Source organism: Pelodiscus sinensis, chromosome 4 (assembly GCF_049634645.1).
Source record: "Pelodiscus sinensis isolate JC-2024 chromosome 4, ASM4963464v1, whole genome shotgun sequence".
Classification (NCBI taxonomy): domain Eukaryota; kingdom Metazoa; phylum Chordata; order Testudines; family Trionychidae; genus Pelodiscus; species Pelodiscus sinensis.
The window spans coordinates 47,076,441-47,103,999 of record NC_134714.1 but is presented as its reverse complement, the minus strand read 5'-3'; the positions used below and the strand labels follow the sequence as shown (position 1 = coordinate 47,103,999).

At 45.0% G+C, this 27,559-nt stretch overlaps 1 protein-coding gene across 1 annotated transcript; it reads right to left on the bottom strand.

Moving 5' to 3' along the window:
* Positions 1 to 340: 340 nt before the first annotated feature.
* NKX2-8 (NK2 homeobox 8) lies at positions 341 to 2,715 on the bottom strand. The gene is made up of 2 exons (XM_075926922.1): positions 2,175 to 2,715; positions 341 to 1,264 (listed from the first exon to the last, which is right to left on the bottom strand). The coding sequence occupies exons 1-2, from the start codon at positions 2,335 to 2,337 to the stop codon at positions 732 to 734; spliced, it is 696 nt and encodes a 231-aa protein (XP_075783037.1). The 5' UTR covers positions 2,338 to 2,715; the 3' UTR covers positions 341 to 731.
* Positions 2,716 to 27,559: the final 24,844 nt, after the last annotated feature.

Genomic DNA, 27,559 nt, shown 5'->3' with positions numbered 1-27,559 from the left:
AGAGATTATGTAGGTAAAACCTAGTCGGGAAATAATAAAAACATGATTAGAGCAAGGTGAGACCTCATTAGGCTCAAAAAATCATAGCCCGGAGTGAATGTAAAATAGACTAATTTAAAGGGGATTTTTCGTCTGGTATAACTTCACCGGGTTTAAAGCTAGGTATTTGTAGCAAACTTTGTGTTTTACTGGAAAGTGAGGCTCAAATATAAACATGACATTCATTTAGTACATTTCAGAGACTCTTATTCTTCATCACACACAAATTAAGCTAAGGATGAGATCGAATTTTCAAAAAACCGCTTGTTCTGGAGGGTTTTATTTGCCAAAAAATCGGTTTATTAGTCACTGGAAGAATAAGCTATTTTAAAATAAACTATTTTGGGTACAAACCACTAGTTTTCTGAATGTATTTTACAAATAGCCTTTCGAACTGAAACAGGAGTCGCTTCGGATTTAAAAATATAAGTTGTTTCTCGTCCACCCTCTAAACCCGGTGCCCCCAAAGGAAAACAAAACCCATCCCTGGCTAGTCGTGCTCACAACGTGCTTTAATACAACAAAACAGCCCTAGGCTGCGTCCCAAATACCAGTCTGCATTGGCATGGATTCGCCTCCCTTGTGGATCCACGGGCAGTGGCGTCCGGGATTCTTGATGGGGCAGAGAATTCACTTGACTCTTGGTCCTTTGGGGATTTTTCCTCAGTTCAGCTCGGGAAGGTTGGACAGCATCACCAGTTCCAGGAGAGGATCGCGGGGTGTGCTAAGTGCTGGTAGGCAGGGAAGAGGCTCAGGGAGGCGGCGGAGCTGGGCTGGAAGGGTTGGTACCCTTGAATTGTGAACGCAGTTTGTGTGCTGCAGCCCAGCTTGTCCTGCACCGCTGCGGCTCCCGGGTTGGGGGTGCAGCTTTGGCACGGCTTGCCATCCCTCACCAGCACTGGCACCACCACTCTCCGGAGCAGGGGGGGCTGGCTCAGTTCCGTGCCGCAGGCCCCCTCCGTTTTAGCCCTTTTCATTTTGTACCGGTGGTTCTGGAACCAGATCTTCACTTGAGTGGGGGTGAGGCTGAGCAGATGGGCCAGCTGCTCCCGCTCCGGGGCCGAGAGGTACCTCTGCTGCCGGAACCGCCGCTCCAGCTCCAGAGTCTGGGCTTTGGAGAAGAGCACGCGTCTCTTTTTCTTCTTCTCGGCTTCCGAGCCGTGGGGCGGGTGCGCTCTTTGGGTGGAATCGGGCAAACTGGTCTCGGGACCGCTCTCATCGGAAGCTGGGGACAGCAAGAACAGTGGCAGGGTTAGAGGGGGAGCAACTAGCCGCCCCCACCAGGATCAAGTTCCTACAGCCACACAAATGGGGGAGGAGGAATGCGGGTGTGAGCCAGGTGGTCATGGACCATTCTGCCTGGAATCACTGCGGACAGTAAAAAGCCAGCGCTGCTTAAAAGCCCGAAAGAAAACAAGAGATTCTGTCTAAAAACCGGATTAGGGGACAAATTAAATCTCAACTACAAGCTTGCTTAGAGTTTCCACGTGCATTAGGTGAAAGATCGAATCTCTATCTGTGCAACATGCAAGCCCTGCAGAGGGTAATATAATATGCGTGCCGGTGTGCCCTAAGCTTATACCATCTCTCATGTGTCTTTTAATATTTTTTTGTCCCCGTATCTCTTTCCTTTTGCAGCCCCGTTACTTTACGGGGAAGCAAGTTTCGAGGTGATGCCTTAATATTTATGGAGCATGCATACACAGTGCACAGGCTATCAACGTTACCCACTACAGACATTCTTGTGAATATGCCTATTTCTATTCCCTTACGGAGCGTTTATATTGTGTACGGGGGTCTAGTCCGAATCTTAGAGCACGTGTGTTCGCTTTGGAACCCCACTCCTATTTGGTAGCTAGAATTGCTACAATAAAAGAGAAGCACAAATCTGGTCAACTTTAAAGCCCATCGAGTGTAGGGATGTGCGCGTTTACACGCAGAAAGAGGTGCACCTGTTGTCTGTAGATATCATTATCTCTATCCACCTGCATGCCCGGAAGCGCCTTGTCAGTGTCTGCCTGCTGTTTTATTGCTGCAATTCAATCAGTGGTCTCCAAGAAGCCCAGTCGGACTCCTGCGGGGTGTGGGATTGGCCGGGTTATAAAGGTGCCCTGAGCTGCTTGTTCCATACTCACACAGATAGTGGCTTCTGTCGGTCTCGAGCCACTCCCCGTACGGTGAGCTGGGGAATTTCCCCGGCGGGTGGCGAGCCGAGTCCTGCTTGATGGTGCTAGCCTCCTGCTCCGGTAAATCCAAAATGCTCCGCACGGTGAAACTGAGCCGGCCCGCGGCGGCCATGGTGGGGTCGGCGCCGTGGCAGGGACCTCTGGCAGAGCCGCACAACCGCTGCGGGCTCACGGAGATGCTCCTTCCATCCCCCCGTCGCCCAAGTACTAGTGTCGTTTACAGCGGGGCCCTGTTTATATAAACAGCCCTCCCCGCGACACACACCGCCTGCTCCAGACCGTCCCTGTCTCTGGCTGCCAAGCACCTGATTTAGTCAAGTGCTCACGCTCGAATGGGGGTAGGTGTCGCCCCGCCGAGAGAATAACCCGTCACCGCCCAGGGACAGCAGGAAACGGGCTTCATCATTGCAGATGCTGTCTGATTAGCCCCGAGTGGGGACAGATAATGGGAATTGTGAGCAGTGAATAACATCTTGGGTGGCATGTGGTGACCAACAGCCGCCCCCCTCCACCCACCACCAAAGCCACCACCGTCCCCGCGCGGCGCAAAGTGAATCCGCGCTGTAGCATCCCCAGAGCCTGGCCAGCCTCCCCCACCAGGGATTTAGCCATTTGTGTTTTATCCCTGGCCTTTCTTTGCCGCTTTCCTACCGCAGCGCAGGCATCCCCCCCCCCCCCCCCCCCGTCATTGCTGAGCTAGCGGGGGATGTTTCGCACCTCCAGCCCGCCTGTTTCCACCAGCCCAATGTGCTCTTCGTATTAGGCCCTCCCTGGAAGGGTGAGCTCTAGGAAACACCTTCCCTCGTGTAAAGGGTCCACTGGGATGTCAGCTCGTCTAAACATGGAGGGGGGGGGGGCAAACCATTTCCTGGGAAATAGCCATTTCAGAAACATTTGCGCTACTGTTAGCGGCGCGGTAGAGCGCAGTACCCCCGAGTCCCCTTCTCTCAGGCCACGCGCGCCGCCGGCCAGTGAGAGACACATGCGGGAATTACACAGCGGCTCGCTCTCTGGCGACTTGCCCCGGATGAACGCGCTGAAGCGTCCACCCCGAGTCGCGGGAGTCAATTCGAAGGCCGCGGCAGGGCGAGGCACTGCTAGGACGTCGCGGCCTCATGTGCCACATCAGCTTGAGCCTGTGCGACGTTTGGTACGCGAGGAATTTGCTTTGGCCTCCTTCCTGTAACGCTGAATTCAATGGGGGTGTTTTCAGGCGACTTCAAGGTACCGGCTTTGAAAAGGCTTCAGTGCAGCTGATGGGTGCCAGGGAGCAAATGTAACGCCAATGGGCGGTGTCTTACTTTAATAGCGACTATCTTTAAAAAAAGCCTAGTTAGCTTTTCATACATTGAATACCGGTATGATAGGCCTCAGCCTGTAGGTCCTACACTGCATGATCGAGCCATAAATCATCGACGATCACCAGTTGGGACCTATTTGTATGGTCCCCTTCTCCTCCTCCCCCCCCCCCCGCTTCTGTTTTGAATCGGATCATTTCAATGCAAACAGCCCAAACGCTGTGGGCTCCCCCCCTCCCCGTTGGAGCAGTGCCGCGGGACTGTGTCACAATCCTGCACAAGGAGAGTGTGGCTTTGCTGAAAGCAACCCCCTCAGTTGTAGCTGGTGTCGCACGAGGGACCCGCTCCCCCCCCAGAAGTAAACGTGCAAGTCTGGTAAACAGAGGCAAGCAGGCGCCCGCTATAAAAGGCGGCCCCTCCCTTCCCCAAGCAGAACTTTTCACGTGGACCGCACCAAAAGCACAAACAAAATGGGTTAAAACGTGTGTGTGTGTGGCGTGTCCTGCCGGAGGGATACACGCTGTCTTATTTACATGCTGTTTTAATCTCCCGCTTGGTCTGTTTCAAATGGGCCGGGATACACACCCCAAACAAATGCTCCAGGAGCCATTGTGCGTAGGTTATATTAACCCCCACCCCAGCCCCCTGCTCTGTGTATCGCTTCTGGGGCCAGTTACACTTGATAGGGAAAATGTAAATAGAGCAATAATGGCAATGGAACAGGCCGATTTATATCTTGACAGATTTGTGGGCTAGATGAACAGGGCCCGAGGCTCCCTTTGGCCAACTTCCTGCATATTTCTTGGCGACTGGACAGGCTCCATATAAAAGATTCCCAGGCCATGAGTATTGGAGCCACCTATCAAGCGTGCCTGGTGACAGTAGTTATCTTCCCTGTGCCGAGACCAGCCTCCCAAACGTCCTGGGTGGTCGGACTGAGGGGAACACAAATACATGCCAACTGCTAGCCTGTGAACAAAGGGGAAATGTAGCCCTATGTCCTGGACCTGTTGGAAGCATTTGTTCCAGTCAAGATTTTGCATTTGTTCAGATCTGGAATAATAGGTGATTGACGCCTCCTCACAATGTTCTTTAACTCTCCGGGATAAATCGGAGCTTGTTTCTTGTTGTCATGGTTTTCAATGGGGTTCAATGGGATTTGAACCACTATCGACTCTGCTTTACGTCTACTGCAGCCTAGTCCATACAAATTTATTAGTTATGTCTTTTTAAATGAGATTAAATGGAAATGCCTCGCTTTCCTTCATGGAACCAGTCATTCATAGTTAGGTGGCCCTGTATCGCCTCATCATTTTAATCCCAGCACCGAGCCATACACTGCACTCGGCAAGGTATGTCTCTAGTATAATGCCTATTGTGTTGTGGCGCTCCTGAGCGGTGACTGGTAGTTTGTAATGGAATCAGATCCTTCTGCAAACAAAACAACGAAAGTCTAATCAAAGCATGTTTAATATGTCGTGCCCTGGGTCATACAGAGGCAACCAATATTGCCAGGACCAATGAAGTGAGGCAATATATTGAATTGGTGTTGTAAAGGGCCCCCAAAAGAAAAGACACCGAAAAGCATTTATTAATACTTTGACCCCGAATGCAAACATATTCCTACTGCGCTGGGGGCGAAGGGGGTGGATGGGTTTCGGAGTTCACAGAGGCACAAATTCATACTGTAGTCAAGGCGCCTCTTAACTGGAGTTTGCCAAGCACCCTCTAAAGAAAGTGTAAAAAACTTCGTAAGGGAAAAAAAGTCAGGGGGAGAAAAAGAAAGTCTCTACTTCAGTGACCTCTCTTAGCCTTTTAATCTATTTAACATCCTAAGCCCACACTGGTGTGTAGAAATAAGTAAATGGTACTCTTCAAGCCTTAAGAGCTCTTCAGCATCAAATATTTACTCTTACTCTTAGAGTTTCTCTCAAATAGCACAAGAAACGGTCTCCTTATGACTTGAACTCTCTAAATATACCTACGTATTGTTATCTCTTCGGAATATCTGGTTCCAAAGGAAAATGTAATAACCTCAAGTGTATTACGGTTTGTTTTGATTGGGATCTACTGGGATACATTTTAAATGTTGCGGCTCTTTCTCTCAGCTTTAGCGTCTCCGGTCTCAGATGTTCATCTTTGAACGATCATTTAAACGAGCGAGACATATTTTATTTCGAAAGTGTTAGTATCTGCAGGTATCGGGTCCCTTAAGGGACACTCCTCATCAGTGGCAATTTGGCAAGTGGCAAGATGAAAATGTAACAGAGTTGTATCGAAGAAGCACTTTCAGAATCAGGCAGGACGTTGTTCAATAAGGAACTCGGGTTGAACAGCGCTAGTAACTCCATCATTGAGTTTAAAGCGCAAGTGACTTTTGTTTGTAGTTACTGTGAATAAAGGCAGTTCTCTTTAAGGGTACAACGACCTATTCTCGAGTCTCTGTAACTTCAACTTGCCAAAGGCTATGAAGAAAATACTGTCACATTATAATACGAAAATAGGATTTATATTTATATAGATATTTATATAGGTACGTACACACACAGTATCGTGCCTGTGCATGTATGCACCCGCCCTGTGTACGTGTACACAAACCCACATCTATTTCTTGCGGAACCGATATCTTATTCATTTCGTGGTGTCCAGGTAAAGAGCTCGATCCTGCTCTCATTAAAATCCATGGCAAATTTTACATGGACTCCAATCGGCGGAGTATCACTCCCAGAATGTAGTTTACAGTTTGAATGAATTCTTCAGCTCTTCTCCCAGGCTTCACGAAAAAGCTGTTTGCATGTTGACTTGAAGGAGAAATCATTTCACTTCAAAGCACTTGGCATCGTAAATGTTCGTGCAAATAATTCAGCGACAATGGTGTTCCCTGAGGTTATTTTTATTTGGGTGTTTTTCCTTATGATTTCCATTGTTCATTTGTTCTCATGAGTGTCTTCCTTTTCTTAAGCATGGAGCTCTTTTAAAATAATTACCGCTGGATGCAGGCTGCGCAGATTTAGGAACATGCACAGAAAAATCCATTACCAATGAGTCACAGCTAAGTGAAACTTGTGCATCTTTGTAAAGCGATTGGGATCTGTAGGAAGTTGAAGGGAATTTCCTTTAAAATGTTTGAGGGTAAACCAACGTCTTACAACTATGTTACACTCTTCCTACAGAAACAACGAGGAGTCCTGCGGCACCTTAAAATTGTTAGCCCACGGGACTCCTCGTTGATTTTACTAAAACGGACTAACACGGCTACCCCTCTCCCTACATAGGGGTTGCAAAGAGGCAACGTTTTCTGTTCCTTCTACTGAATTCGATCCAGTGCTGACAAACTGTTCAATTTTGTTTACTCAGGTTCACCGTGAAATGTCTTACGAAAAATCGATCCGAAAAATGGAAAAGATGCTTTTGTCCAGTTTTGGGAGGCGAACGATACTGATTTTGTTTTCCAAAAACGAAGCCATGTTGGCAAAGGGAAACGCCCTTTGTACTGTAAAGATTTTGTTGCGAAGAAATCGCTCCCCTCCAAGGAGTTTATGCTGCTTTCAATCAATCCCCACCGACTTTCCTAGGCGTTTGGTGTGCAAGGTGCCTCATCAATTGCTTGGGAGTGAGAAAACGTGATATTTATATACTTCTGTCTCACGCACACTTTTCTTCTCTGTTTTAGTGGCAAGTAAGTAGCCCTGGGCGTGAGCACGCAACCAACTTACAACCTTCCAAGGCCATGTTAAAAATTATTCATACCACCTGAGAAAATATGGGGAGCTTTGCTTTTTTGAATGAAGCCTTTTATTTTGCTCAGCGGAGTATTGCAAAGCAGGCTGAGTAAATCAATGCATCTGGGATGTTGAAATGACCATTTGTCTCAAGTAGTTACTTGTGTCTCCACCTCGGATCAAAAAAAACCAACAACCCCCACATGTTATTTTGGTTCTGGCTGAAATAGTCACGTTGTGAATTCGGAGTTTCTGGCGCAGACAGAAATGGGCAGGACTGGGAAAGACAAGAGACACTCTATTGGGAGATTTCCAGGCAGTTTTGCAGACCGCTGAATCTGGCACACTTTAGAGAAAGCTCGATTCTGCAGCTAGACAGAGAGAAACTGGCTTTCTGAAGTCCCTTCCCGATGGGTCACTCCCATTTTGGGGAGAGGGGGTCCCTTCTGGCTTTGGAATCGCTGAATGCAGAGCAGCATTTGGGAGCGCTACACTGGCAGACAAGGTGCCCTTACTGAGCTCAGATGATAATCCAAGCTTGCTGCCCACTTCTGATTGCTCTCCAGGAGCAGTTAAAGGGCCCGTGGCTGGTATGTTCAATGCCAGAAACTAGTACGTGGACCCCGCAGTGTCTTTATTACTACTACTACATTCATTTGTTGCCTTTATTTGTGTCATGGCAGTGTCTGTCAACACCCCTGAGGTCAGGGGCCCGTTGTTCTAGCTGTTGTGCAGATACATGTCAAGGGACAGGCTCGATCTCAAAGAACTGAACAACTAAATGGGTAAGAAAAAAGTAGGAGAAAGTATTATTGCCACAGTTGGCAGCTGGGGCATACAGAAGTTATGACTTGTTGAATATCAGGAAGAAATTCTGTAGCAGAATCAGATAATGAATCCAGATCTTTGACTCCCCTAATTGTAAACTAGCCTTAATTATAAACTGCCCTTTCTCATGCTGCAACTATTTAATGTTTAAAGCTGCACAGAAGACAGGATTGAGTGTACATTGACCACTCCCTTTGTGCACACAGTCCACTTATTACCACTGTTCTGCTCTTTCCTAAGGTGCTTTAGGAAACCTTGGGTGAAATCCTGGCCTCACTGAAGTCATTGGGAAATTTGCCATTGACCCTAATGGGGTGAGATTTCACCCCCTCAGCATGAAATGTGCTGTGTGAAACCAAATGTTATTGCACTGGATTGCCCTCATTCTGTTTCTCTCCCTCATTTCATGTAGCTTTCCCATGTCTATTATTTCTTTCTCTTAGCACCTAATTTGCTTCCTATCTTTAAATCTTACCTTAAACTCATCTGTGTCTCTGTGTCTTATGATTGACACTCTCTGTGGATGTGTTGTGATAAAGATGCCATTTTGTAGTGTGCATCATACTATGTAAGGAGAACACTTATAACCAGTGTGTATTGTGTTTGTCTCTTTTTTCCACAGAGCAATAATGGTGTTTCTTGGTAGTTTCCACCAGTTCCTAGAATCATAGAATGTTAGAAGTGGAAGGGACCTCAAGAAGTCAGGGTATGTCTACACTACCCCCCTAGTTCGAACTAGGGGGGTAGTGTAGACATACCCTCATGGAGTCCAGTCCCCTGCCCTGGAGGTTTGTCACTTTCCTTCATATATTCCTTCTTTATATTTGTTTTGCAATTTTAAAAAGATTTACACACACACACATACACAAACACACACATACCTGTTGAACTTAACACAATTTAAAAAAATCAAAACCCTAAACCTGAACACAAAGGTTTCTTTCTATAATGGTGATTTATAAAGCCTCTATATTTCTTTTACTTTTCCCTTCAGCATCTATGCCATATCCACACATTTAAGGGCCTTCTCTTGGAGCTGCTGATCACATGGGGAACACATCAGATGAAGACTATACACAGAAAGCTGGCTTGTCGCTGGGTTCTGTAACCCACAAGTTTCTCTTTTAGACCCTGATTCTGCACTGAAATCAATAGGTTTTCTCTTTCATGAGTGAAGACTGAAGAATTGGGGTTTTCATTTGTTTTCTGTTGAATCGGTGTAATTGACTAGGAGGAATGATTTTGCAAACTGAATTCAAGAAAGCAAGGAATGTAGGAAGGAACAAATCCTCCCTAGCTACCTCCCTCTGTGGGCATGAGAGTTCCTGAGCAGAACAGAACTGCGGAGTTTGTCTGCATGAGGAGAGGGAGATTGAGAAGTCTTGAGCAGGGGATGCAAAACCCCCTGTCCACTGCTCCACTGGGACCCTTTGCATCAGCATCTAGGTTGGGGTGGCTGAATCTTACACCATGTAGTCAACAGTACTCCATTGGTGAGTGGGGTGCAGGAACCATGGGGACTGTTTTAGTCCCCAGGCTGCAGTAGCAACTACAGAATAGCTCCACTACCATGGCCTGGAATAAATATTCTATCAGCATCCCCAAATCCTTTCACACACCCCTAAACTTAATCCCTTTAGTCTGTGCTCAGAGCCCGTTTGTGTGGCTGTACACACAGCTCCAGATCTCATTCTAAATGAAAAGCAAAGGCTATCAAGGGCAAGATGAGATATAAACCCCAAGCTGTTGCAACATGAGTATGCAGGAATCTCCTTCTCCCTCACAATGTTCCCAAACAAGCAGCAGCTTAATGCTTCATTAGCAATCCCTGAGTGTAAAAGTTAATGACTAGCTCTGCTGGCAGCAATGAACCCACCAAAAGGGGCATGTCATGGAAGAGGTTGGGGACATTTTTGTGGGTTCACTTCCTCCAGCAAGGGAGCGCTCAAAAGCTAAGGAATTTGAAAGAAGAAACTGGCTGACTATACCTGCTTCTGCCCCAATGACTTTAGCATCTGGCGTACAAGGGCAAAACCCAGTGCTTTCCTACTCCAACTTGAAAAGTGTTCAGAAGGTAGAGCTCTTATTTTCTGTCTGAGAAAGGACTGAGTTAAATCTGAGTGAAGACTTTAGGATTTGGCTTCTGTTGGGACAGTTTCATTAAGAGTGACTCTGTGAAAATGTAGTATTGTGTCCTGGAAAAAAGCAGTAAACCCCCAACTTTCATGAGTCATTTTGGGGTCTTTTGATGTGGAGCATTCTAAGCTTGTAGGGTTTTTCTGAGCTTTTGGGGTATACATTTTAAAGTTTTCCTTTGCAACTGTAAGTGTTGAAAATTGGGTTATGTATAAAATGAAACAAGATTCTCATGCAATCAATGCCCCAGGAGCTGGGACAATGGGAAAAACGTCAAGAAATGAAAGACTTCGTAAAATTACAGGTATTTAACGAAATCAACAAAGACTGCACAATTCAAGTAAGGCAAAAACAAACTAACCCTCTTTCTTAATTTTGTTGTGAAGGTTTTAGAAGCCAATTATTTGCTAGTGAACTGACGTTTACTCTTTTTCCTATTGCACTACAAATTATTGGAGGCCACTTACAGTGAATTTAGAAGGGACGCTCCATTTTATGCTGAAGAAAAATGACTCTCTTCTCATCATCCCTGTGACTGTTTAGCACATGCAAATTTCAGGTCATTTCTGTGATTCATTTCTGACAGGCAACCTCTGTTTGGGGTGAAGTTGTTCAAGAAAAGTAGAACTTCACTATAAAAGACCCCCTTGTGTATTTATATTTTCTTGGCTTGACACATGTTAGATTTTTTTTCTCTTCTACTTTTTATTTCACAGATTTTTTTTAACCAACACAGAATCCTGCTCTTTAGGTCTGATAATATTTTGCACATGCTGCACGCACAATGCCTGCTGCTGTGTTCTAAAGGATAAGCCAGGCTTTGATCTCAAGGTTCTCAAATTACTCAGAATTCATTTCCAGCAGGACATTCAGCCATAAGACAGGCTAAACATTCAAGAACCTTTCTATATTATAGTATAAGATCCTAGGTGCTATATGGTACTAATTGCCACTAGGATAAAAACTAAGGGAGAAGGAGTTTGGTGAGCCTAGAAAAAATTACCCCATTTGGAAGATTTAATTCTGAGATGGTAGCTGAAAAGATGTTTTCACAAACAGAGAATTTTAGAATTATGATCAGTGGCCTGCTGCAATCACCGGGCCTGATTCTGCTGTGATTTAATTAGAAGTAACACCACTGACATCAGCAAGATTCTACCAGTGCCAGTCAGCTCAAGTTGTTCTCTGAAGCTTCCAAAATAAACAACAGCATCCTTAACTGTGTAAAGGAATACCACCCAAGCTATTAATGTTTGTAGGGAGGTTAGAGGAAAACACACAGCTAAACCACAAAGCTCCCCTTTTTACTTTTGAATATAGCTGGGAGAAAGCAAAGCCCCTGCCCAAATGATCATCTACAGCTGTAGAGTTCAAAAACAGGTCTTGCCGTTTTTGTGGCTTGGACCCAACTCTATTTTGACATTCGTGTTTTGTGCTTATAAATTCAAGTGGCTGAAATGGCTGTGGAGTATTTACTTTGCTGTATTTTTATATTTAATTTTATTCTAAAACTAAGAAGTAACAAATGGCAACAACCAAATGTCAGCCTTAAATTATATATATCTGTTTGCAGTATTTTATTTAACATACTGCATAGTTTAAACGATTTTATTTTACAATAAGTGCTTTGTCTTCCTTTCCTCTTTCTGTATCTCAGGTCTCCCCACAGACACCCAGAGCTTTTGTTTTCTCTTCTTTTACCTCTACACATTTTTACTTCCATCCTCCTTCCACTCTAAAACTTATAAAATGTAAATCTTTATTTTGGCCACTTTCTTGTGGAAACATCCAGTGTTAAATACATTTTACAGCTACTAATCATGGGCCCACTGAAGTCAATCCAAAGTTGCATGGATGTAAGGAACAATCTTACAGTCCTAGTGTAAGTTTATATGTGTGTGTGTGTGTGTGTGTGTGTTATAAGTAGATCGAACAAAATTAGAGAAGATATCTTCTTTAGTGGTGTTATAATCAGAGGCTGGGTAGTCTGTCTACTATATATTTTATGAGCTAAAGCGTTACACATGTAGTTTGAGTAAGGAGAGAATATTTAGATGTGTTTATCTTAGCCATTTCAAAGCCAGTCTATTCAGCTGCTTTCTTAAATGGCAAGAATGCAAACTGTCTGAAGTTTTCATTGCTTGAATATTGAAACACAGCCTCACTGCCAAAAGGAAAACCTGCAGGATCCAGAGGTGCAGGATTGAAATGCACAGCAGACCTAAGTCACTAATTCACTGTGTAGCCTTGAACAACTCATGCTACTTCCCTGGCTCTGTTTCCCTGCCTATGAAATAGAAATAAACTAACCTTCCTACCTCCCATGGGTGCTGTGAGGACTCATTAGTTAATGTTTGTACAGTGTTCTCTATAAAATGCTGCAAAAATGCTAAATAAATATTAAAATAACATTTGAATGACAGGTGGTCCATAATGGACTCAAGGCCTGATCCTGCACCACTGGAGTCAATTTTACATTTGCCTTTGACTTGGTTGGCAGAAGGATTTGAACCTAACACCTTGGTGCATTTTTAAAGATAATTTAAATGGTCATGATTCCTAATGAAAAAAAAAAAAAAAGCTATGACTCGTGTAGTCAAAAGTTCCATATGCACTTTTAAAATTAAAGGCTTATCAGTGGTGTTAGATACCTGGGGACCCATGGATATAATGTTATGTAGCAACTTACACGTGTCCTTGCAGGAGATCATATCACTGATCCAAGAATGACTGAAGTTTCTCATACAGCTTTCTGTCAAAAACTAAAACAATTAAAAAAGGAAATAAAATGCAAAAAGTGTGTGATTTTTAGATAATGGTTTTATTAGAATTTGTGCTAGCATACAGGACATGCAAAGTCAATTTCTCTCCTATAGGCCTGACAGTTGCACTTCACTACAAGGATGTCCCCAATTGTAGAGCCCTACAGTTGCTCAGAAGTCAGATGATTAACACGTGTGAACTAATTAGTGCTTGGTTAACATTCATGCATGTACTCACTACTCAATATCTTCTGAAACATTCTCTTCATTTTTGGACTTTGGAGCACATGCTGTATTGACTCACAGCCAGGGCCGCATTATGACTTTTGTGGGCCCTAGGCACTTTTGCCTTCATGGGACCCTTTCTCCATAAAAAAAATATTAAAAATTAGTTTTGATATAACTTTAAATACTTCAACATTTTATTTTTTTTTTGTTTTAGGCAACATTTAATAGATTTTCGTGGGCCCTAAAAGTTTCATTTTTTTCTGATGTGAGAAAAAAATTAAAACATTTTCTTCGACCCTAAAAGTTCATTTTTTTCTTCTGATTTTAAAAGAAATTAAAACATTTTCGTGGGCCTCTAAAAGTATCGTGGGCCCTAGGCACTATGCCTACTGTGCCTAATGGATACGTCGGCCAGCTCACAGTTATACCATCACTTGGGCTTTGCTGGGGAGGAGCAAGTGGGCAATGCAGGCTAAAGTTTGATCTTTGGAGGTATAAAACTATCCTAGAATATAGACCTGACTCTTCTCATGCAGACACGAACATCTATTGACTTCATGATCAGTGCCAGACAAATAAACTGATTGGACAGAAAGAGGTGGGAGAAGAAAACACATGTAACAATTAAAAACAAATAAATGGATATTTATCTTCCTCCCCTCTCCACACTTTCTCTTCCTTTGCCATGCTGTGTACTTTGAACTCAGTAAATTAATGCCTTAGCACATCAGCTCTGTTCTTTAGGAATTTAGTAAGCTCTTGCCATATAGCTCTAAACTCAGCCGAGCTGTTTTTGCAGTGGCTACCTACTTAAAAAAACTTTATAATTTCATCTCCTAGTATCAATTTAACATACTTACTACTGTAATAATGCAATGTGAGAAGGTTCTCACTTATAATCCAAAAGCCAGGAAAGCCAGTTAGGCTCATTCATCCTGTCTTATTTACTGGATTAATATGAGAGCAGTTCCACAATCTTATGTATCAAAAAGCAATGGCTATACACAATGACATGAATGGGGAACATCCTGGGGTGGGGAGGGGGGCAGGGTTGGATTTCTGGTGCTAAATTAAATCTGAGGTGAAGGAGGCATTTTTTGAGAATATTTCCCAGTGAGAAAGAGAGTGTTTCCCTGTGGCAATATTATCTTATTATGACTTCTCTTTAACTTTGCATGCTTTTAATGGTGACTAACCTTTCTGCAATCATTTTTGTCCAATGGAACTTGTTTTAGCAGGAGATACTGAACCACTGTCCTGTTGTTCAATTGGATACATTACAGTAGTCTTTCTAAAAGGGAATTTTTCTGTTCTTCAGCCAGTCACTAACCAATGTGTGGCTAAACAGCTCAGGTAAGCTCCTGCAGGAAGGGAATGTGTCCTCTTCAGTACAACACCAGCACTTAATAACTAATAATAAAATAGCAACATTAGTTATTTAAAATCCTCTTTCCTCTTCTATGAATAGGCTGTTTTCTGATAGACTAAAGTTCCCCTGTATAGGGCAGACTGACAGCTATTTCAGCTGATTAAATATTGTATGTTTGATTTAAAATACAGGACAATGTAGCACTTTAAAGACTAATGGTTTTGTTTTATTGACTATACTTCTCAAAAGGCTTGCCTTATAGAGCCATCCTGGGTTCAGGTCTACAGCATTCTTACATTAGAGGAATATAGTCTATCTGCACTTGAACAATTCCAGTGTATATTCTGTGTTGCTGTATCTTTGGCTGATTGTATCTATAAACGGAAACAAAAATAAAATGACAGGCGGAAGGCTGAAACTATACTTTTTAATGCTTCACCATGTAAATGCGTTTCAAAACACTTCACAGCAATGTTTAAAATAAAAAACAAAATTCATAATTATTCAACCAACTAATGGTCAAGGAAAGCAAATGAATCTTCAGTGCAGACTTTAAACATAGGGAAGGTAGTGATGCTGCTAATGTCAATAGGAAACAAGCCCCACGTGCACAATAGCTGAAAGAGCGACCACCCAAAGTGACACATTTCGGTATTGAAGATGCACAGAAACCTGTATCAGTTGACCTCAATTGACCAGAAGAGGATAGAGAAACTCAGAAAGGTAGCTTGGGCCCGCCTGTGAATGGTTTTGTAAATCAGCATAAGCAACTCATGCAAACTTGCAACAGGGGCAGGCTGGGTGCCGGAGTTTCACATGATCAACGCTTCTTGTAGCAAATCCTAGCTGCTCTATTAATACAAGTTACTTTGCAAACCAAGTTGTCATGTCACTACATAGTGCAATAGTCACTTTACAACAATTTCCATGTGTGTGATCAGAAGCCTTGAAATACGGATACAAATAGAAGGAAAACAACATATTTATACACTGTCATCAGGAGAGTGAGCATATGCTATTTTAACAGCCAAAACTGGCTCTTAAGCTTCTTTGGAGTGTACAGGCCCTGTGTGCAGCTGGGCAATGCTCGGATGCTTTCAAAACCCCTAAACAAGTGTTCTTGGACTATGGAGAAAAAATGTTTATTCACTTAATTTATGTCACAGTTTATTGTGTTTTTTGGCCCTCAGAGGATTTTAATTTGTTTGTGTGTGGCAGCTGTATTGCAGCTGCAACCACAATATCCTCTGTCTTTCCTTTGTGCCAACAGCAGCTTTTGCTAACATGGTCTGTGCAAGGATTTGGCACTGCACTAATCTTTATGTTCTCCAAGCATTCAGGAAAAGCTTTTATTTCACTTAATTAATGTACATGCTGGAGCAGGTCAGTTCTAGTTCCAGGTGCCTGTTTTTGACCCTAGCAGTCATTTCTTACATTTTCACTTGTATGATACCATTATAGCCCATCACTTCACTTGTTCTTCTAATCTCAGTAGCCATCAAGAATTCACCTAGAATTAGCCTGTGAATTGCAGTTACATTTTAGGTGCCTCACCTAAAAAAAGGGGGGGGGCTATTTCATCACTGCTTTGGCTTTAAACTTTGTACAACATTAGTGTAAAATCATAATAACACAGCAGTGAATCAGGCCTAGGGTTTTTAGTGAATGTTATCCAATATAAGCATATACAATCATATGCCAGTAAGATCACCAATAGATCAGTAATCTATTTTCCTATAATAAGCTATTCCCATTCACAGAAGAGACATACACTGACTGAAGCAAACCCAACATTCAATATTGCCAAATAGCTGTCATTATCTCATATTCTTTTAAATAAGCTTATTGACTTCTTTTTAAAAGGACAAAGGAGTAGTAGCAGAAAATAAGAGTGATGAAAGACTTAGATAATCCTGTGAAAGAAAATGAATATTGAATGATAGGGGAGTTTTAAAGTTAAGGACAGACCCTCAACTATTGTAAGTTGGCATATATCCATTGACTTCAATGAAATACGCTGATTTACACTAGCTAAGAATTTGGCTCTACATTTTTATTCCCTTCTTTACTGCCTTCCCATGTCAAGTTTACAGAACATCCATAGAGAAAGAAGGCTTGAAGCACTTGGCAAAGATCTGAAACTTTGCAGTGCTGTGTAAGTGTTTAACTGCTTGATGAGGTTAACAATGTGTTCAGAGAGCACACATGGGGGAAACCTTAAACAAATGGATTTACAAAAATGGTCTATTGCTAACCCTTGGGCATTATGGTTCTTAACTGCATCCAATTTGGAAGATAATTGCTTCAACAATATTGCTATGAAAATAAATGTTGTATTAAACTTCTATGACCATACTCAGGCAATGTAATAAGACTGGATCACATGCTAAGAAAGTAAAGAGTTAAAGCAGAATTTCACTCCATTGTGCCTTCGTATTAGAATTCGGGCCCATAAGAAACTGTTGTAACTGAATGGAAAACCAGTTGATGTCAATGAACTAGTGGACTCGTACTAGCATAAAACTGGGATAATGCTGTGGAGAATGAGGTTTAGTAATGTGGCATGGAAAAGTGCTTGAGAAATCTGACAGTACCTTAGTAGAAGAGCTGAATTAAAATGTGTCTTCAGCCAGAACTCTGAATTTCCTTTATTTCTCTTCATAAATTAGGCTTTAACATTATCTGAAAATACTGTATGAGAATTGGCATCACAGATAGGAGTCTGTTTAGAGCTTCTATAGTCTAGTGCATAAATATGTAAGATCTGCCAATATGCATTTAGGTAAAAAAATTGCATATTATTTACCCATTCATAACCATAGCACAGAAAGAGCTAGTTTATCATGTAAATTCATCAACAAGGAATACTCTTTATCTGGTAGCGATAGTGCTAGATTGTGATTTCTGGCAATAACTCAGGAATAGCAAATTGGAGGCACTGAGCCTCATTGATGCACCTGAATCACAATTTCTTCTCTGCTCCCACCTTGCTGGTAATGATTTACTTCTAAATTAGTCATTTTCAAACTTTTTTTCCTTTACAACCCATACATTTCAAATGGCGGTGCAGATCCCTTTGGAAATCTTAGACATAGAATGTGGACACCCAGGATCCATTGAAAACCACTGCTCTAATCTAAACTATACCAGGAGCAGGTAACAAGCCCCACATCAGGAAGCAGATAGATGGACCCGGGATGCCAGTTATTCCTCATTTTATTCTTTCTCCTTCCCCCACCCCAGGAAGGCAGTAAGTGGGCAAATAGACCCATTTATGTCTATACTGGACCTCATCAAGGCCTATAGGATTTACGGGATAAGGGCTTCTACATAAGCAATGCACTGTGTGGTTTATGGATGTGGCTAGTCCTGGGAAGGTGGAACAAGGAAAGGAGGGAAGTTTCTTGAACCCCTACACAGCTACACAGGGGCTAACTACCGTCTGGTTCTTGGAAAACTATTATGGAGTCTCAGAAGATATATAGAGCTGTTCATGGAATACAGAGCTTTTTAAATGCTAGTTTACCGGTAAAAATCCAGCCCCAGATTAGCAATGACTCAAAGTCATTGCACCTAATGGCTTCTGTGGGCATCTATATGAAATGAGATGATGGTAACAGTCCATTTCCTCCTAAGTTGAAGATGACATCACAAGAGCCACCAGTATATTTGCCACTGATCTTTTACTGGAAGCCTCAGCAGAGAACTAAAAAAATCGGGCCATATAATAGTTCAGCCTCTCACTTACAGGACAAACACTTCATGTCAAGTGTGGGCACATTCCCAAGCAGTGTAGGAAAGATTGCATGGTCACTGAATTATAGTATATTTCTTTTGAGGATAAGGAGAATGCTGTATTTTCCAGGGCTCTCTAGCTGTCTTGAGCACTAAAATTAAATTCTGTACAAAATGGGAAGAAGGCAAGCAGGTGGACCTAGATAGTCCAAGACCCAGAACATATTTTTCCACCTTAATTGCATTTCTTTTTTTAATGGCTTGTGTACTGATCTTAACATTAGTTACATTGATTTTTTTGTATAAAAATCTACTGAAGTGTTTAACAGCTGTGTAAATAAAGATAATTATAAAGAAATATTATTCCAGAAAAATGTTTTATGTTTAAAGTATCTTTTTTTGTCACCATGCAGAGTCCAGCTCCAGTTTTCAGAGCTGGAAAGATCTCCTCAGTTTTCGATTTATTTTCCTTTTAAAGCCTTACAACAGTGTAACTCACTGTACAACAAAGAACTCGGCTCCTCCTAGAGTCCAATACTGTTCCTAGCCATGGTCTATAGTAGGGCTTTATTTAGAAATAACCCCCCTTACGTTGAATGAATAAGTGCAGCATCCATATGACAACGCCCATTATTTCAAAATAATGGGCTGCTTATTTCAAAATCTGTACTCCTGCTTTCCTCAGGAAATAATGCTAATTTCAAAATAGTTATTTCAGAATAGCATTAGTCTGGATGCTCTAGTGCTGCTATTTGAAAATAACGACTCCCCAGAGTAATTCAAACTAATTACTCCCCAGTGCGTCCTAGGGCTCTAAGTCGCAGTAGCGCTTCTGCATTAACACAGTGTTCTTATGACTAATTTTGAGGCTTCCTCATAGTGGGGACACACTATTTTGATTTTGTTATTTCAGGAGTTATTAAATTGATTTTAGTTATTTTGAAGTAGTTTCCTAGTGTAGGCATGCCCTGCGATGGGGTGGGCTAGGCTCTGATATCCCTGCTGGAGGCTGGAGGCCTTACTGAACCCGGCCCAGCAACAGGAGCAGAAGAGAGGTCCTCCAAGCAGAACAGAGTGGCAGCCTCTGCGGCAGCCAGTCAGGGTGCAGGGCCAGGGCCTGCCAGTTCTTTCCTGGAGCTTGACCAAGGTGAACCTCAGAGCTCACTGGGAGAACAGCAGCACTCTGGACAGCTCCAAGTGGGAACTGGACTTCAGACATGGTCAGAACCAGATCCAGTGGCTGAAGACTAGATGGTAAGTCCACAGCAACCCTTTGCAGAACCCTGGACAGGGAGGACTTGCCCACAAGGCCCAAGACAAAAGGCTGGACAGAGCAGCTTCCTGGGGAAGTGGCCCAGGGAATGTCACAGCAACTGACCTCTTTGAGACTTAGCAGGTAACTGATACTTATAGGGTCCTTGGGCCGGGACCTAGAGGGGTGGGCAGGCCTCGGTCCCCCACAACTGCCAGCAGCCACAACGGGGCAAGAAGAAGCCTGGTCCCAGGCCACATATTGGACACTTCCTCTCCTGCAGACAGCCAGGAGAGAGACTAAAAGACTCCCCTTGGCCCCTGAGGGGCCCTCTCAAAAAGGGCAGGGCCCTCTCAAAAAGGGCAGAGCCCTTTACATTGATACCAGGAGTGGGATCCCAAATCACCCCTGTATACAAGGGGTAATGAAGGAGTTGGTGAGGCTGCTGGCCCAGCAGCAGCATAGCGCTGCTGATGCACAGAAGCACTGCTGGAAGCACAGCAAGAGGCATGGGAAGCTGCCCTGCAACAGCAGAGCATACTCCTGGGGTACTTCAGCTCCAGCAGCAGAGGCTGCCACTCTATTCTGCTTGGAGGACCTCTCTTCTGCTCCTGTTGCTGGGTAGGGTGCAGAAAGCCCTCCAGCAGGGATATCAGAGCCTAGTACATCGCATCACATGCCTGTAAGGTCAGCTGGAGGAACCTCTAGGCCATGTCATGATTCCAAAGTACAGGTCTACAAATCCATCCTCTAGTTAGATTATTTCTAGTAATGGTTAAATATTGCTGCTAGTACAGGATGATTTTTTTCTCACGTTATTTTAAAAGCTCTAAATAGTGCTTAGGCTCTGTAAACTGTACTGTCTGAAAACATTGCAGGTAAACAGAGTCACTGATCACAATTTAGGAGCAGTTTTGTGAAAAGCAACTCTCTTCTGGGAGTGCAAATGTCAGCGTAACAAGCAGATTTAGGACGCAAATGGCCATAATTGGTGAACAGCAATTTATCTCATTCACTTCTGGAGTGAGGACCGCAGCATACATTAGTGAACTATCCTGACTGTTCACACTGGTGGTATTGGGCACTGAGATTAACAGGGCTACCAGGATGTAAGAACTATACCCCATCTTGTCTGCCACAAACAGAAGTGCTGAGCTGGAGCGTGCACTGCTAATGAATGAACTGTTGGACCGGATCTCTGCGCCCCTGAACCAGAGCAGCATAATTCTGACCAGCTCTGGCTATTTCTTTCTGTAAATATTAGAGCTGATTGGACCATTTCCAGTGGAACTATTTTCTGTTGGAAAAAGCTGTTTTGTCAATATAGAAAGTAAACAGGAACATTTTAATTCTGCTGAAATTGCCGGTGAAAAATTATTGAAACATTTCATTACTACAAGGTCAAAAGGCTTCTTTACTCTTTTAACATTTCAACTTGAACAGACCAGAATAGTTGAAGTGATAAAGTCAAAATGAAGGACTTTACTAAGGTTGCTTCAGTATTACTGAAATTTTTTTTTCCAGAAATTTTGTTTTAAAGGGAAATTCTGATTGTTTGGGACTGATTTAAGACACAGGGGAATTTTAAAATGTCAGAGTTTCTCATAGGATAGAAATTCCTAGTTTTTACCAGCTCTAGCAAACATACTTCTGGCCCATGAACAAATTGCTCAAACATGCACAATATGGCTTTTTCTGCCACAAACTGGTCTTGAATTTTATTACTGGATATCTCCATATAATGACATGTAAAGACAAATTCCTATAATACAGCAAAGCACCCATTCATAGGGTTCATCTCCATCTGTGAGAACATGGATGAAATGTGTATCTTTGCCTAGTCACACATGCTTGGGAAATGAAAATTTCTTTAACAGCACATTAGTATGAAGTGAAACAGCACAAGTAATATGAAGTATAAATTTGGCCCTTTTCATGGCTGTGAAAAACAAGACACGGGCCATGAAAATTAAGCCCTTCTCTGTGAAATCCAATTTCCCCATGTTTCTGAGAGCACAGAAACAGAGCCTTCTACTAGCTAGTAGTCAGGGCTGAGCTGTGGAGGGACAAGACTTGTTCTTCCCCAGCACAGCCACCCTGGATAGGGAGATCAGACCTACCTCCACAGGCAGTGCAGTGTACCACCCTCACTTCCCCATTGCAGCAGCTTCTGAGCTGGGCTTGGGGCTTCTGCCCCACATGGATCTGACTGCAGTTTGGGACACCTAGGTGCTGTGCTTCCACCTCCCGCAGCTCTTAGAGCACCCTTGCATTAATCCACCACTGGCTGAGGATGCCTGGTTGGGATGCCTACTACTACTTGAAGAAGCTCAAGGACTGCTGTCCAGCTTTGTCAGCAACTCTACAACAGCTTTGCAACCCTCCCATTATCACCTTTTGGGCTTTGAGACCCTTAGGGTTACAATATCCTGAAATTTCCACTCTACACAGCTGAAATAGTGAAACTGACCAATTAAAAAACCCTCTGGCTGTAAAATTGACCAAAATGGGCAGTGAATCGGGTAGGGCCCTAGGGCTATGTCTAGACTGCAGGCTTCTTTCGAAAGAGGCTCTTTCGAAAGCATCTTTCGAAAGAGCCTCTTTCGAAAGATCGCGTCTAGACTGCAGGCGGATCTTTCGAAAGAGCAATCCGCTTTTTCGAAAGAGAGCACCCAGCAAGTCTGGATGCTCTCTTTCGAGGAAGCCCTATTTACATTGAAGAACGCCTTCTTTCGAAAGAGGAACTTTTGAAAGAAGGCGTTCTTCCTCGTGAAACGAGGTTTACTGCCATCGAAAGAAAAGCCGCGTTCTTTCGAAATAATTTCGAAAGAACGCGGCTTGAGTCTGGACGCAGGGGAAGTTTTTTCGGGAAAACCCCTGAGTCTGGGCACAGCCTAAGTGTACACTATAAATTGATGCACAGAGCCCAGACAGTCAATACAGCATCAGAAATTGATACCAGGCACCTGAAAACTCATGCCTATTAATGGGAAGAACACAGGCAGAAAGGCAAAGGATGTTAAATGGGACAGTCACAGTAACCCTTATCAAACTACTTTACACTGCAATCAAGTCAGGAAAAACTGCCTTGCTCAGCAAAATAGTGTTTTAACCTAGGAAGTTCTCAATAACGATAAACATTATAGTCTAGTCACATGAGCGCGCTCTACCAACTTCTAGCTAAATGAAACAGGTAACTCATATCATAACAATAGGCCATAAATTATTTCAGAACCTTGGCAACAATTTGGTCTAGGCTCATTTGTTGAAAGAGGTGACAAGTTGTGCACAGCTAAGGCATGTTTACATAGCACACTTACTTCAGAATAAGCTATTTCAGAGGAAATACTCCCAAATAGCTTATTTCAAAATAGCACATCTACACAGCAAATGCCCATCAAAATAGCACTGGGGGTATGTCTACACTACCCCCCTAGTTCGAACTAGGGGGGTAATGTATGCATACCGAACTTGCTAATGAAGCCCGGGATTTGAATTTCCTGGGCTTCATTAGCATAAAGCCGGCTCCGCCATTTTTAAAAGCCGGCTAGTGCGAACCCCGTGCCGCGCGGCTACACGCGGCACGGGCTAGATAGTTCGAACTACGTAGTTATTCCGAACTATCTGTACGCCTCGTGGAACGAGGCGTACAGATAGATCGGAATAACTACGTAGTTCGAACTATCTAGCCCGTGCCGCGCGGTTCGCACTAGCCAGCTTTTAAAAATGGCGGAGCCAGCTTTATGCTAATGAAGCCCGGGAAATTCAAATCCCGGGCTTCATTAGCAAGTTCGGTATGCATACATTACCCCCCTAGTTCGAACTAGGGAGGTAGTGTAGACATACCCTGAGCTATTTCAAAATAGAGCATCCACACCCATTGGACACTGAATCGCGTGTAAGACCACCCGGAAACACTTCAGGCAGGGCATCAGGACAGCACTCACTTCCTGGAGCTGCTGCCTAAGGTTATCTGAGGCTCGAGCTTAAAGGGATCCCTGTGTACAGCCATGTCTCAGGCTTTTCTCCTTTGCCTACCTCCTTGAGGGACAGCAAAGCCTTTTCTTTGCCTGCTGTAGTTGCCCTTGCAGATACCTCAGCACTCCTGCCATAGAGGCAGACCTACCCCTGAGCAGTTAATAGATCTTATATGTCTTAGTGCACCTCCTGCTGCAGTTTCTGGGGGCTGCCTTATGGGCCCTGCAGGAATAGGCCCCCCCAGCTCTTTGTGGGGCCCCTCCTCACCTCTCTCTGGGCACTGCTCATGCAGCTTGACCCCACCTGCACTCCCCTGCACACCGTGCACTGCCACTTCTAGCCACTGGACACCAGCTTTGACTGGTGGGACTGGATCGTCCTGGAGCAGTGGGATGACCAGCGGTGGTTCCAGAATTTCTGTATGTGGAAGGACACTTTTCTGGAGCTGTGTGGGTGTCTCGCCCCTGCCCTCCAGTGATGAGACACCAATGAGACCCACCAACCCCCTCCAGAAACGGGTAGCCATTGCCACCTGGAAGCTTGCCACACCAGACAGCTACTGATCCATCGGGAACCAGTTCAGCATGGAGAGATAGATCATTGGGGCTGTGCTCATGCAGGTATGGTGCTCTTGTGCTATCGTCCGAGGAGGTTGGTGAACTGAACTGCTGGAGTGGGATTCCCTAAGAAAGAGTGGTGGTGGTGGTGGCCATGAGATTTTTCAGACCTACCTTCACAAAACCCTGAGGGCAGCTGGGGCAAGTCAGGGTTGCTTCTGGTGTCTGTGGGGTAGAGGGGGTTGGGGTTGGGGGTCTCCCAAGGACTGTGGCAACCTTGTGATTCTCTGTTTGTCTCCTTTTACAGGCGGTGAGGGCCATCAACACCATCCTGTTGCACAGAGTCATGAACCTGGGCAATGTGGACTCCATCGTCACTGGCTTAGCTGCCATGGGTTTCCCCAACAGCAGTGGCGGGGGCTATTGATGGCACCCACATCCCCGTTTGGTATCCAAATACATCAACCAGAAGGGGTACTTTTTGATGGTCCTACAGGCCTTCCTCAACCACCATGGCCAGTTCACAGACATCTACATGTCGGCTGGTCAGGGAAAGCACACAGTGTATGCGTCTGAAACTCCAGCCTCTTCAGAAGCTGCACGACGTCACTTTTTTCCTCAACCGTACCTTTCGGGTTGTGGATGTGGACATGCTGATCTGTATTGTTGGGGACACCGCCTACCCTCTGCTCTCCTGGATAATGAAACCCTACAGTGGACAGCTGGACCAAAGCAAGGGACACTTCAATGCCAGGCTCAGCAGGGCCCGTATTGTTGTTGAGGTTCCTGTCAGGCATCTCAAGGGGAGGTTCTGTTACTTCCTCACTTGGCTGGACCTCAGCAAGTAGAATGTCGTGGTGGCAGTGTGTTGTGTCCTTCACAATATTTGTAAAAGCAAGGGGGAGATATTCCTGCCAGGATGGGGGCAGAGGCCAACCAGATCAGAGGGCCTTTGAGCAGCCACGCACGGCTGCTATCCAGCAAAACCAACAGGGGGTTGTGCATATCTGTGAGGCCCGGAGGGAGTGATTCTAGTGACACTAACCCTCGAGCCTCCTCGCAAGGGACCTGTTCATTGCCCCTCTGTGCCTTTCCTTCCACACCCCTCCCTTTACCTGGCCTCCCTTCTCCCCCCCTGCAGAAACAATAAACTATACTTTTTGTTTTGAAACAAGAAACTCTGTTTTTTTTATTGGGGTGAATGTAACTGGGGAGGGACAGGGAAAAGAACCTGGGTTGGGGGAGGAGAGGCTCAGGATTGGGAGTGGCATCAGGTGGTCCCACCGCCTCTTGTTCAGGGTCCTCGGCAACTACGGAGGAGGCTAGGGGGAGAAGCCGGAGAGGCGGGAGCTGGCGCAGGAGCAGCCACCAGGTGGAAGGCTGCGCAGATGCCTCAGCCCTGCTACAGCAGCTCCCGCCAGGTGTCGCAGAACAGCTAAAAGTCCTCCTCGAGTCTCTGGACCTTCCAGTCCATGAAGCACTGCAGGGCTTGCAGGGCAGTGATATGCTTGCTGTGGAGGTCTTTGTGGACTCTCCTGCACCAGCGGGTCACAAAGGGTTGAGAGTATGGCATAGGAGGTTTTGACCGCTCCCCACTTGCAGCTGGTCCAACTGTGGAGAACAAAGAGAAGGGCAATCATCCCGGGAGACACTGTGCACGAGGCCTAACCCTCATCTCTGAGCCCAGACTGAAAGGCCACGGGTCAGATTAAGACAATATGCTTCAAGCAAAGCCATCTGTGGCCTAGAGAGCAGGCCCTTTCTTGTCCTGGGGGGAATCTCACTACCCTATGTCCTGGGGACAAGCAGACATGGGAAGGTATGGGCAAGAGAGGGGCATGGCTGGCCTTCCTTCCATGCCATGCACACACTAGGTCCAGCAGTGGCGGCATCCCACAGGGAGAGGACTTGTATCACTGGCCGCCGGAGGAGAAGAGGACAGGGTGTCTCACCACACTGCCCTCAGGAGTGGATGCTGCCTCAAGAGTGTGGGTACGCCTGTGTGCCATGTGCTGCACGCCTGAGTGTCCATGTGTATGTGTCTCCAGCCTCCTTCTTGTGGTTGGAGGGTGTCCCACCCTGGTGTCAGGAGGTGTCGGGAGTGAGGCAGGCCTCTCCAGACACCATGTGAGCCAGAGCACAAGGATCCTTTGTTGCTGCCTCCTGGGATGTGTGCCCAGGACTGGCGCTCTGCATGAACCCAGGTGCACAGGCTGCAGTCCCCAGGCCGAGAAGGCCGAGCAAGGAGGGCGCAGCTGTCCCTCACTGCCCACCACCTCCATCTGTGTGTGTCTAGGGACGGTAATGGCACGCACCTGAGGGGCCTTCCTTGGCCTCAGAAGATGCCCGAGAGGAGGGTGCTGGCTCCAGGGCAAGCTTGACCTCCTGGCTGGCAGGCATCGAGCTGGTTCTGGCCTTGTCCGGCTCCTCCTCCTCCTCATCAGCTGTGCCCTTTGGGAGGGTGACAATGGATGTCTTCAGTCCTGAGCCCACAACAAGGGGGGGGGGGGAGGAGAGACTGGCCCCCCCCCCTAGGATATGGTGGAGCTGGGTGTGGTATGGATAGGCCTGAGGTGCCACCCCGGAGCAGGAGCTGCACTCCCTGGCTTTGGCATAGGCCTGCCTTAGCTCCTTGACCTTCATGCACACCTGGGTGCACATGTGGCCCTTGGTGGCCAAGCTTTCAGCTATCCAGACATAGATGTCTGCATTCCTGGGCCTGGTGCAGAGATCCTGGAGTTCTGCCTCTTCTCTCTAGACCTCAGTGAGGTCCAGGATTTCCACACCAGACCAGGAAAGCACATGCCTCATCCATCCCCAGGCAAGGTCCTGGGAGCTGATTTCTGGCTCCCTTGTAGCCATGGAGGGCTCAGTGGGAGCAGCAGGGTCACTCATGGTGGCCAAAAACACTGGTCTGGCAGCTGCTATGTGGCTCAGGGCTGTCAGGGGCTGCCATGAACCACAAACCCTTTCCCCTGTGGCTGCAGGGTGATGAGTGTGCCCAGAGTAGCCAGCAGGGCACCTGTGGGAAGGGCTGGAGGCTTCTTATTTTGAAATAACTCCATCTGCCTGGTCTACACACACCCTATTTCAAAACAGCCTTTTCAGAATAGGCATTATTCCTTGTACAATGAGGGCTACAGATTTCAGAATAAGACACCCATTATTTCAAAATAACAGGCTAGGTGTGTGGACGCTCACAGTTATTTCATAATAATTTCCATTATTCTGAAATAACATTGCTGTGTAGACATAGGCATAGGTGGGAGAAAAAGATGGTGTCTGTTTTCTAAAGCTGGTGTCACCATTTCTAATTTCCTAGTAACTTGGTTCAACAGGTTGCAGGAAAAATGTTTTGCAGTCTTAACTGTAACTCCTAAAAGAGCCGTCACTGCTTTGAAATGAATTATCTTGTATTCACCTTTGATAGCTTGCTATTCATTTGGAAAGACTTTCCATTTTAAAGACA

What these genes read in the sequence shown, in the direction of transcription:
- NKX2-8 (XM_075926922.1), bottom strand. Translation starts at nt 2,337, where the DNA reads ATGGCCGCCGCGGGCCGGCTCAGTTTCACCGTGCGGAGCATTTTGGAT. An exon ending in CGACAGAAGCCACTATCTGT is followed by an intron (nt 1,265 to 2,174) that starts GTGAGTATGGAA and finishes TGCTGTCCCCAG; the next exon opens with CTTCCGATGAGAGCGGTCCC.